This window comes from Callionymus lyra, chromosome 8 (assembly GCF_982586985.1).
Source record: "Callionymus lyra chromosome 8, fCalLyr1.hap1.1, whole genome shotgun sequence".
NCBI lineage: Eukaryota > Metazoa > Chordata > Actinopteri > Syngnathiformes > Callionymidae > Callionymus > Callionymus lyra.
In genome coordinates, this window is record NC_141825.1 from 15,619,232 (window position 1) to 15,631,562 (window position 12,331).

At 37.8% G+C, this 12,331-nt stretch overlaps 2 protein-coding genes across 2 annotated transcripts; one reads left to right on the forward strand and one right to left on the reverse strand.

Moving 5' to 3' along the window:
- The first annotated feature begins 1,122 nt into the window (after window positions 1-1,122).
- Window positions 1,123-4,530, forward strand: miox (myo-inositol oxygenase). The gene is made up of 10 exons (XM_087797479.1): window positions 1,123-1,216; window positions 1,293-1,373; window positions 1,704-1,784; window positions 2,304-2,466; window positions 2,526-2,593; window positions 2,662-2,771; window positions 2,839-2,906; window positions 2,984-3,033; window positions 3,120-3,232; window positions 4,339-4,530. The coding sequence occupies exons 1-10, from the start codon at window positions 1,199-1,201 to the stop codon at window positions 4,445-4,447; spliced, it is 861 nt and encodes a 286-aa protein (XP_087653605.1). The 5' UTR covers window positions 1,123-1,198; the 3' UTR covers window positions 4,448-4,530.
- On the reverse strand, window positions 4,490-11,600 carry lmf2a (lipase maturation factor 2a). The gene is made up of 14 exons (XM_087797478.1): window positions 11,434-11,600; window positions 9,747-10,000; window positions 9,650-9,678; window positions 9,387-9,580; window positions 9,147-9,325; window positions 7,947-8,085; window positions 7,745-7,873; window positions 7,578-7,683; window positions 6,849-6,945; window positions 6,559-6,741; window positions 6,331-6,499; window positions 5,470-5,581; window positions 5,274-5,382; window positions 4,490-5,169 (listed from the first exon to the last, which is right to left on the reverse strand). The coding sequence occupies exons 1-14, from the start codon at window positions 11,525-11,527 to the stop codon at window positions 4,771-4,773; spliced, it is 2,193 nt and encodes a 730-aa protein (XP_087653604.1). The 5' UTR covers window positions 11,528-11,600; the 3' UTR covers window positions 4,490-4,770.
- Between the last annotated feature and the right edge of the window lie 731 nt (window positions 11,601-12,331).

Consider the following 12,331-nt stretch of genomic DNA (forward strand, 5'->3'; position numbering starts at 1 on the left):
AAATTTTAATTCAATACCGACAAAGAGAAGGATGAGCAAAGGAATGACCTCCGTATAGAAACGTAACCAATAAGGTAAGTGACTGAGCCTCTACTCCCCCGTGTGGCCACACCTCCAAAAACAAATGTTTGAAGCTTGTTTTTTAAAGTTGGATCAAGATAACAAATCAACTGATACCCTGATAAACGTTCTTTTAAGCGGAAGAGCAAAGAAAAGTGTAATGATTTACAGGTGCATCTGAATGAAAACGTGAAAAAGGAAATGTTAGGTTTAATTATATCTCTTATGTTATTGTATTAATAATTGTATTAGGTTAGTTGGGTGTAAAAATAATCATAAAAATGATATCTCAATTCCTTTAATTGCACCCAAATAACCATAATAACCATAATGAACTTTTTTAAACTGTGACCTTCTTTTTTAGGGTGAGTGTCACATATCAGAGAGCGCCTTTACATAAGACCAAATGGAATGAGTTCTCACTTTGTAACTTGTATATAAAGACAAAAATTAAATCTTACACATGAATCATTCTTTAGCTAAGTGGTGCTTAATAAAGACAATTCAATTTAAATCAGTAAAAATTGGTTGACTATTTGTCAATGGATTGTCAGTTCTGGGCCGCTGCCAGCAATAGTGTTCTGAAAAGTCAATAAACGTTTGGATAAAACCCTGACATGAACCCATGATTTCATAGAAAGTTTCTATACTTTTTGCGTTTCCCAGGTCAGCCTCTTCAACCCTAATCTATCTTCGACATCATGTCCTCTCACAGTGACAAAAAACATACATCTTCTCACTGTCCTGTCAACATCGATTCAAATTTATAAAAAACTAAAAAATGGAAACACATTTAGATCATTAAAGTTGTGGCTTTTCATGTCTGCAGTGGAAACAAAAGTAGTCTACTTTTATTTTAAGGATCCAATAAACACAGCAAATGTTCAAAAATCTAAAACAAAAAAACAACAGCGTCTTTCTCCAACAGTTCAAAAAGGAAAAAAAAATGCTTATTATTCAAGAAAATGCAGTTCCAGGGATGGATGGACACAAGTAAACATGTTAACTAAGCTAAGGGTCAGGGCAACATTAGGTGGTTAAAGTGTTACTAGACCATCATTGGACGTGAACTAGAGGCATATAAGCAGCAGCTGAAGAGGACGCTTCAGAAGAAGTGTGAGGCCTGAAGCAAGCAGCCATGAGGGTGGTGAACATGGTGAGTATCATCTACCCGGAGTATTTAACTTGTATTTTATGACTTATGACTGATTTTTTTGCTAATTTCTATGTAGGGTCCAGATCCTTCGTTGGCTTACAGGCCAAATTTGGACAAGTCTTCCACCAAACAGAAGGAAGAATACCGGAATTATGAGGTAAATTTAAATGCTGTATGTGAAACTATGTGACGTAAACATTAGTCTGTAACTTTAGTATTATTTATAAGGGGTTTAATTCTACTTTGCTGTAGAACACAGATGATAAAAATTAAATTAAGCAGAAATTGTAAAAAAATATTATTTTTTCTTCCTTTATTACTTAATCAAAGTTTATATTAAACCAAATTTGCAATAAAACAGAAAATATTCCTCCTACCTATTATATCTTAAATAATAAATAAAAAACAACTAACAATCACTACAAATTCCTTTTTTAAAGAAGGTTGTTGACGATATAATCTAAGTGAATCTATGTTTGTGTTTTAGAGTGGGGATTTAATCGATCGTGTGTTTAACACGTACAAGCTGATGCACACAAACCAGACCCTGGACTTTGTCAGGAAAAAGGTGAGTAAATAATGCAGACTCGGAGAAAAACATGCAGGTTCAGCTAATTCTGTATAAATGACGGCCAAGTCTTTTATAATGAGATGTTTTAACAGAATTAAAAATAATAAATCGTGGATATCACAAGTCAGTCTTAACTATACGTAAAACACTGAACAGCTCAACAGTCGTGAACTTTGGTGTCACTCAAGGTTCATATTCAGGTTCATTCTTGTTCAAACAAAGAGAGCTAATATGTGTCAAACAAATATCTCTGTCCTCAAAGTCTCTTGACTATATTTGGAGCGAAATTAAAAACAAAAGATTCCCATGACTATGTTATGATTGTATAAATGATTGACAAGTGTAATAAAACACATTCTTTCAATTAAAAAAGAACATATTAAAGTCTTACACAAACTACCCCCCCCCCCCATGTTATTTTTACTATGAGTATTACTATTCATGCTTGGAAATACACATTCAGGTATTTTAGTTTGGTACCTTCAAAGCCACACTGCATCTGTGTTTTGTCGGCAGCATCTTGAATGGACCAGTTTCAGTCACAGTGAGATGGGGTTGATGGACGCCGTCATGTCTCTTGACAAGCTGGTGGACGAGTCGGACCCAGACGTAGACTTTCCCAACTCCTTCCATGCCTTCCAGACGGCCGAGGGCATTCGGACGGAGCACCCGGACAAAGGCAGGACACCCGGGGAGACAAAAACAGATACGACAATTACCTTTGATGTTCTCTTCCAGACTGGTTCCAACTAGTAGGACTGATGCATGATGTTGGAAAAATCATGGCTCTTTGGGATGAACCACAGGTGAAGGATTAGATCTAGCAGGTGAATTATTTTTCGCTACTTTTATCTAAATATTTTTTACTTGACAGTGGGCTGTGGTGGGAGACACCTTCCCTGTGGGCTGCAAGTTCCAAAACTCCATCGTATTCCGAGACACAACCTTTCTGGAGAACCAGGATGTGCAGAATCCCAGCTATAAGTAAAACTCTTCAGTGTAACTTTAATGTCGAGGCATCAAAGCTGACGTTTGCTCTTGTTGTTTTAAGTTCAGAATATGGGATTTATAAACCAAACTGTGGCCTTGACGATGTCTTCATGTCCTGGGGTCATGACGGTCAGTTCCATCATCATTTTCTTTTTTGCGCGTAAAAGTTTTTGATTTTACAATAAACTTTCTCTTGTTCTGTTTAGAGTATCTCTACAGAGTTCTGAAGTTCAACCAGTGTTCAATCCCGGAGGAGGTGGGTCGTCGTCTACAGTATAGATGTGGCTCCAATGCTATAATGACAAAGATAATACATGTATTAAAAATTATAATGTTCTCCAGGGTTTGTACATGATTCGCTACCATTCCTTCTACCCCTGGCACTCGGGCGGCGACTACATGCACCTGTGCGACGACAAAGACCTGCAGATGTTGCCCTGGGTCAATGAGTTCAAGTGAGTTTTGTTGTGAAGGTGCAGGAAAGAAAATGTGGATCTGTAAAAAGAAAGATGGAGCGAATGTGTGTTAAAGATACAACACAAAATGTACAAATGCATTCTCAACAGCATTAGATCAAATACATTAATATATCAAACAAACAAAAAAATCAATAGATAATTAAACCACATTCTATTTATTAAAGTTCTATATGAAAATAGTGAGGCTGCCTCTGACTTACCAGTGCTTAGATGATGGAGGAGTCGCTGCTATTAGCTGTTAGCAACCTTAGCTTCGACTAGTACTCTGTTGAAAAGAGTTCTTAAAGTGAATACACAACATAATTTGTGATATTTTATCATCTCAGTGAAACACAAAGTGCTTATTATTCATCCAAAATCCTCAAATCTGTTTAAGAATCATTAGACTTTGAAGCACATACATTTAGGTCAGTTGACTTAGAGTTAGCTCGTATTTAATTTAGCCACAAAGCTATCACCAAGCTTTATATATATATATATATATATATATATTTTTTTTTTTTTACTGTAAACGAAACAAGATTAATCCTCATTATTCAGTGGAATGGAAAAGTATAAATTATTAGGCAGATATAATTATACTTACTGTTCTTTTTCAACCTGGAAAAATGAAGTTTGATCAACAAAAAATGTTTGGACTACAGTTGAAAAGGGTTTAAATGCAGTTGAAAAATGGTTAAAACAGTTGAAAATGGTTGGAATAGACTTGTTCAATAATTCAAATGACTTAGTATAAAATATTTTGAATACAGTTACAAATATTTGACTTTGGATATAAATTCTATTGTATCGTTTGTTCTTGTGTACAATTGTACACAACTTAAATATATAGTGGAACTGGTAAAAAACAAGGTTACATTGAAAATAAAAAATAAATCATGACATGATTTTGAAATGAACAATAACCAATATGCATTGATCAGGTTACTATTACATTTGGAAAAAGTCTTCAATAAAAAATATACTGTAAATTTGTTTGCCGACTTTTGAATGCCTGCCTTTCCCCAAATTATTTAGTGTATGTTTCAGGGAAGAGAGAACTGATATTAACATTTGTTTCATCCCACATCATACCTTTTCAGCAAATTTGATCTGTACACAAAAACTGCGGATCTACCCGATGTGGAAAAACTGCGTCCATATTACCAGAGTCTGATCGACAAGTACTGTCCTGGAATACTGAAGTGGTGAAAGAACACCAGAAGGAGTCAAATCATAACTAGAATGACTAAATCTTTTTTTTAAAAACATTTTAATCATTTTATTATTTTTCAGTGCTGTGATTTTTTTTTTTCAATATTGTATTTTCTTTTGATTTTATAAAAGAAATAAAGTTGTACAAAATGTGCAGAACAATGAAAAAAGTGGTTGTGATTCAATGGACTATAAAAAGAAGGCTTAGCAGTTGATGGTGATGATGGAGCATCACGTTTAAAAAGGCTCTGAAAGACTTTGGTTGCTATTTTCTTAAAGGCAGAAGGTGGAGCACAGCAGTCACAGGCAAACTAATCTCTTCATTGGTCTTCATCGGTCGCTTCATTCTCAGACACCTCCTCCTCTTCCCCAGTCTTAGTTTCCACTTCATCCTCAGTTTCTTTAACCTCCTCGTCATCATCCGTGACTTCCTCTTCCTTTCCACTCTCCCTTACATCTTCTTCCTTCAACGTTTGTTCCGTCACTTTCTCTTCTGCGGATCCATCGTTTATCTCATCATCGGTTTGTTCTGGTTGTGGTCTCGAGTCCGGTTGCGTGCCCTTGCGTCCACCTCTCAGTGCGTTCAGCAGACAGAGCGTAGCACTTCCAGCGATGAGAGTCCAGATGAGAATAGGAGCAGGAACGCCCTTGACTTGAGAGCGGATCCACTGGACGACTTTGGCCACGGTGTTGGAAGCTCGCCGAGGAGACCCGTTTTGCTGAAGAGGAAAATATAATCATGGAAAGTTCTATTACAAACAACAAACCTTCCATCTGTCCTGTAAAGCCTGTGTGAACTTTTCATTGGCAGCTTCCTATTCACCTTCAATCCAAGCTCAGTCAGCGTTTTTTCCAGGAAAGAGTTGCCCAAGTGCACCATGGGATAGAACTCCCCATCATAAACTCGTTTCCACCAGCGCTGTGGGTATGAGCTGTGCAAAAAAAACAACATTAATTAATTAATCCAGACTGTTCTGCATGTTGTTAAACACATTTGATAAGGGGTTAAAAGAACTTACCCGTCAGCCTTGAGTTCAGTGAACCAGTACTTGTATCGATGCGCTCTGATGTAGGCGGGCGGCTGCTGATGAAACGGATACTGCGAGACATCCGTCTGGATCAGCTCGATAACTGTGGATCACATGATCAACATGTTGGTTCAAATGAGTTTTTCCAATCAGGATATAAAAAAGCAAAGAAAGTTTGAAACATCAATAGGAGAAAAAAAACATAATATATCCAACTTAAGCATTGTTATAAATACTATATACGGCTTTAATCTCGTAATATTTTTTAATATACACTGTATACAAGACCCGCTGTACAAATAAAGCGTACTTGAATTTTGTGATTAATTATATATTATACAAGTAATATGACTTTACTTTCATAATATTATTTAATATATACAAGACTTGCTGTACAAATAAAGCTTACTTACTTGAATTCTGATCTTTCTTACTTGAAGTAAGTAATATGACTTTAATCTTGTAATAAATGCATTATAAACAACTTTAGTTTCGTTATAAACCCAAACTATAATACAACTTTAAACCCATTATCAAAAAACTCCGAGTGGCCCTGATGTAATAAAGGGCAGGCAAAATAAAATAAATATATTATCTTCGCTTTGCGAAGTGTGATTTTATACCAGGAGAGGGCGCCACACGTATCGCCATAATGCACAATGAACTGATGAAGTTTTTGACCCAAAAACAAAAGTAGATATTTTTTTTTAGGTCAAACAAATCCCTTGGTGTCCTTCTGCGCAGAAATTATACATATGTTTGAGGCCCAGACAGCGTATAATTTTTCCAAGATTAGAAGATGAAAGAGTCAAACTGAGCTAAAACTTGAGCTCTCTGTGCAGCACAACATACCCTCCGTCTTGCCCTGCAGGAGTTTGTACACCAGGCTGCTGAACCACGGCGCTTGCGTATGATGGCCAAGAGCTGCGAACCACATCTGCCAGTCCAGACGTGGCTGGTGAGGAGTGACCACGGGAGGAGTCGCGCTCGTGTTCCCAGGCTTGTACATGAACTCAATCTCCTACAGGAAGTGGAAGAATGTTATATCGGCGAGGTCGACACATGTTCATTTCCTCTCACCGTCCAAGAAATTCCATCGTGACTGCCCTCGATGACGACCTCGGGCCGCCCGCCTGTGCCGGTCATCCTTCTGAACAGGCCGTACGAGTTGACCAGCTGGTAGCGACTCACGAGACTGTTGACCTGGCGCACCGCGGGCCACAGTCTTGCGTTGGAATCGGACTCTACGTAGGTGTAGGGCACCTGGAGAACCAGGGTGTCGGATTTAGAGTAGGAAAAATCATGGATTAAAATGTAATTTCTTCTTTATATAGCCCAGATATACACATAGAAACTCTGTCACTACTCACCAGACTGATAGTGAAGATGGTAACTGTGACGGTGGCAAACAAAGTCCACTGAAGAGTTTTCCAAAATCTCGCCAAGAAGCCAGAAACACACGCACACCTAAAGTAAATAATGATAAAATAAATTATAATAAAACGGGAGCCACAACACACATAACATTAGCAAGACACAAGCCAGACAGATTACATGAACGATGATGTTTGCTAATGATATGGTGATTTTTGTAGTAAAAGTATGGATGAAATGGAAGAGGCTGGAAAAGTGGATGAATGTAAAACGGAAAACATGAGAATCAAAGAGACAAAGGGTGGCAAAGAGAAGAGTGCAGGCAGGATGGAAAAGGTAGGAAGACTTTGACTATTTAACCCTTGCGTTGTCTCAGGGTCAAGGTGACCCGAAGGCCAGGAAAACAAATGTAATTGTTTTATCCCTTGTGTTGCTTCAGGGTTAAAACAATTACATTAGTTTACGGGCCTCCGGGTCACCTTGACCCTGAGCTAACACAAGGGTTAAAAAACAAAACAATGTTAGAACCAGTAGGAACAATTGTGCTTGCGTGTATAACGGACTGATTCAATAGATATCATCATGGTAAAGTACAAATTGATCGTAGAAAACGTTATGATAAAAGGATGAAAAGTACACATTAGGACTTGCATTTTACAAATATTACGATGGAAATACATGAAAATATGAGAATAGAATCACAACTTAAAGTTACTCCTTCCCACCTGAACATGGCGGTGACCATCTCCCACGTGAGAGAAAGGACTCCGACCCAGACGGAGGGAATGGTGAAGGCCTTTAGAAACTGGTTAAACTGGTGATACGTAAATGCTGAAAGGAAAGACATTGAGACCCAGAAGGAAAAATGAATCCACGAAAGTTACAACGGTACCCGTTCGGGACGTGACCGCTTTTTTTTCCGTATCCAGCTGCAGGTCGAACAACTGAATGGATGCGAAGATCAACAGGGACCAGACGGAGAGTTCTAGCAAGTAGGACAACCACGACCAGAGCCGAGAGTCTGGGTGGAGAAAAAAAAAAATGTAATGAAAAGAGAAGTAAGATTTTATGTGAAAGCTTTTAGGTAAACCCACCTTTGCCGTTAGCTTTGTTGGATTTGCGAAGCCAAAAGTTAATGTGTTGGTCGTCCAGCAGAGCCAGACAGAGGGTCAGTGTCAGCAGGTTGAAGAAATTATAATTTCCCGTCAGAATGATAAGAAGTTGAAGAAGCACCTGAAGAGGTCAGAGAATAACAACATCAGCATTATGGATTACAATCTCTAATAGAGATGATTTCTGTTGCCATTTTGTAGTTGAGCTAAAATATCTGTTGCCCCTCATGTACCCATCAGCCAAGTAGTTTTTGAGATAAAGTGAATTTATCAGATTATGCGTCATTGCTTTAAAGTGAGAAGAAAAAAAATGTGGTACACTGGATGTTACTCCTTATCTATGAGGGCATCTGCGGTTTGTGTAGTTTTGCGGAAGCAGTCGCAAAGTGCGTTAGAAGGCAGGGCATAAAATGACATTAGAAGTCGGATCATACAGAGTTTACCATATTAACATTCATAGACCGACGGTAAAAAATAAATAGTTTGTGTTGCCATTATTTTCCACTAGTTTACAGTTGAATTTTCTTGATTAAACTTGACTGAAACAAGCATCTCCAGGCCAAGATTCACGATCTGGAGCTTGTAATACATGTGCTTGTGTCTTCTGGTCTGGACTATTGCAACAGTTTGTTTTCATGTCAAAACAAGTAAGTAAGTAAGTAAGTAAGCAAGTAATTTTTATTTGTATAGCGCTTTTCCAGACCAGGGTCACAAAGCGCTTAAACAATCAAAACAATATTCAATAAAGTATATACTTTAAAGATCAAGATAAAACTGAAAACACAACAGGAGTTCCAGAAAATCAAGGAAAAGCCTGAACAAATAAAAACGTCTTAAGATGTTTCTTAAAGGAGTCAGTAGATCATCAAACACAGAGGGAGAGGAAGATCGTTCCAAAGCTTAGGAGCAACAGCCTGAAAGGATTTCTCTCCTCTGGTCCAGAACAAGGACAACAAAACAAGGAAACAAGGAGCAGTCTCCAGGAAAGGGAATTAAAAGTGGTAAATGAACTAATGAACGACGTGTCCTGTTGCGTCTTCATTGTGTGAACTAAAATGTTTCATGAATATCTGCCTAGAGTGATAAAAAAAACAACAATACAACACTGTAATTAGTATTTTGTGTTATGAAAAACCTTGATGTGTATAACTTAAGTATGATTAGCAAAGAGCGTCTTCATACCTGCAGGTAAAAAGCTCCCAGTCGGAGTCTGCGTAAGGGGCTGAAGAAGAGCAGGGGGGCAGCGATCTCAATGACAAAAGTCGCGACCACGCTCAGCTTCTGCCACCAGACCGGCAGCTGGTGGGCAAACCAGGCCAGTGGAGTGGGGATGCACTGAGTCTCATAGTGGTAAGTCAGCGCTGCGTCAATAAAACGTGTCAATAGAAGTACAAGAATGTTTCAACTGACTTGATGCAGTACCTGTGAGTCCCCACCAGGTGGGGCAGCGTGACGTGAGCTTCACGACTCCGGAGGCGAACATCAGTCGAAAAAGAAGCCAGCGGACCAACCAGAAGGTCACCTGATCGTGCTCTAGGACCTTGCGTGATCCTCTGATGACGGTCAGGGGAGCCACGAGGATACAGAGGAACCCCACCTCCAGAAGCAGGTTGTCCCTGAAGAGACAACACGGATGACCAGGTTAAGATCAAATCAAGCGGTTCTTCAATTCTTCTTCCACTTACCACTGGAAGTAGAGGAACACTTGGCCGACCTGAGAACCGACAAACGTGTTCATCAACACAATGTTAAAGACACAAGTTTTTTTTGTTGACGTCTCACCTGATACATGGACAAGTACAAAACCCAGAGGCAGAAAAACACCAGGCTGTCTCTGAGGGCCTCCACCAGGGTCGCAGCCAGACTCAGAACGGCACCGACCAGGCAGAGCAGCTCCATGGCGGTGTGGATGTCCAGGCCGAGGTGCGGCGAGAACCACAGCAGGGTGGGAAGAGACAGGAGCTGCTCCTTCAGCGTCTGTCCGCTGTAGCGCAGCTGCATTCGGGCCGGAAGCAGCCCATCGTTCCCATAAAGACCTTGAGGAATCGAGATAAGACACTCCTTTAATTCGTTCCACAATGTGGGAATTCACAAGTTTACAGATAGGGAATAATAAACACAGTTCACACATTAAAACTAACAAATAATAATTAAGAAAAACTGTAGTATTGCAAAATAGGACAAGATATTGTACAACAACAATATAATCAATGCCTGAAAACAGTCGTCGGTTTCCTTAAGACTTCTAAAGATCTTCCTCCCTCTTCGCGCTTGATGGAGTCTGCTGACTCCTTTAAGAAACATCTTAAGACGTTTTTATTTGACGTTTTTATTTGTTAAGGCCTTTCCTTGATTTTCTGGAACTCCTGTTGTTTTATCAGTTTTATCTTGACCTGTAAAGTATATATTTTATTGAATATTGTTTTGATTGTTTAAGCGCTTTGTGACCCTAGTCTGGAAAAGCGCTATATAAATAACAATTACTCACTTAAAAAAATTACTTACTAAAAGGTATTTTTTTAAGATAAACGTTATTAAATTAAAACTAGAAAACTGTGTTATGATCTTTCAGTGACCCGACTAGATATGACAATGTTTTTTAGATACTAGGATTTGTGTGTTTTTAATGTTTCTGAATCTAATAAAAACAAGAATGACTCTCATTAACATGAAAAAAATAATCCTGCTATTTAAGTAAGGAGTGTTTTTTCCTGATCTAAACCTACGTATAATCGCAGTCGTGAACAAGCAAGCCGGTCAATGGATGCTCACTGAGGAATGTGACATTTATACAAGCAAGAAAAAACATGCAATTCTTTCAGTCGAGCTTCAATAAGAATGTGTGAGCTCGTGTCAGAGAACTTCTTTTTTGGACTGAAATAAACACAGAGGAGACGAAATAAAGACAGTTAGGAATACTTTACATGTCTATTTAGCTATGATAAATATATATATATAAAATATATAAAACATATACATGATATAACATGATATATAAAACAAGGCAATGCAAAGATTATATTTATTCAGAATGTTTTCCAGATGCTAAACATTTTCTATAATCTTGTATTAGGTTAAGTAATGTCTTGATGCTAAAATTTAAAGGAACATTGAAGGGAAATGAGTTTCAATTAAATATTAACATTTAATTTTTTTTTAATTTAAACAATTCGTTTTTAAATCATCTTTCATGTAATATAGACACTTTCATAACAACGATATATAATAAAAAACAACAACAACAAGTGAATATGTTTGAAAATAGAAGATAACATCTTAACCAAAACTTTTTTGGGTCCAAACCTTTTATCTATCTGGTACATAGCATAAACACTTTTATTAAGTAAGAATAATACTTGTAAAAACAGAGTAAAGTGTGGATTAAAAGTTGTGACGTAGAATATTGTGGAGGTTCAGAACACAAACTAGCTAACAGCGAGCTAACACTGCAGCACACTTTCAAACTCACCTGGTAACTGCACGTAGAGGGAAACGAAAGCGGACAAATAAATGGCGGACATGCACCAGAGGAACATGCGACGAGGTAGATGAATCTCCCCCATGACTGAGCTCTGCTGCTGGGCGTGATGGTCGCGCTTCTCTCCGCTGAATGACTTCAGCTGCTCCAGGAAGGAAACAAGCACACGTAGCGGGAACTGCAGTTCTCTTTGTAACCTCTGGGGGTCACTGTGGCGACGCCGATGCTGCGTTTAGGTGCAGCGAGAAAACTCGAGCTTTTTTTAATTTGTTTTCTTTTACTATTAATACGTCCTAGTCACTTTTATAACATGTTAATTTTGTTAATTATATTATGAAAGACGATCTCTAATGTATATAAAAAAACATTTTCATTCCGAAAGTGACGTTAAGAAAAAGAAAGTCAAGAATGTGAGTGAAAATGTACAAACCCTGAGTCAACTTTAAAAAGAGAGAAAAATAAATAAAATAATGTATATAATAATGAAACTAAAAACAAAACAAAAAAAAAGTAATGACGTACCCAACTCATTTATGAGGTTTTATAATAATATAAGTTAATATAAATTCCTTTATTTGCAAAACCATAGTTGATCCACTGTCAAAAATGGAATTTTATATTGAACTTTTAATTACAATTTTAATAAGTAATCATATCAAGTAATTTATATTTGTAGAGCGCTTTTCCAGACCAGGGTCACAAAGCGCTTAAACAATCAAAACAATACTCAATAAATTATATAGTTAAAAGATCAAGACAACACCGAGACCAACAGAGGAGTCTCAGAAAATAAAGGAAAAGCCTGCATAAATAAAAATGTCTTAAGAAGTTTCTTGAAGGAGTCATATGTAATGAAATTTAGGGAATATATAAATATAACATTATAAAC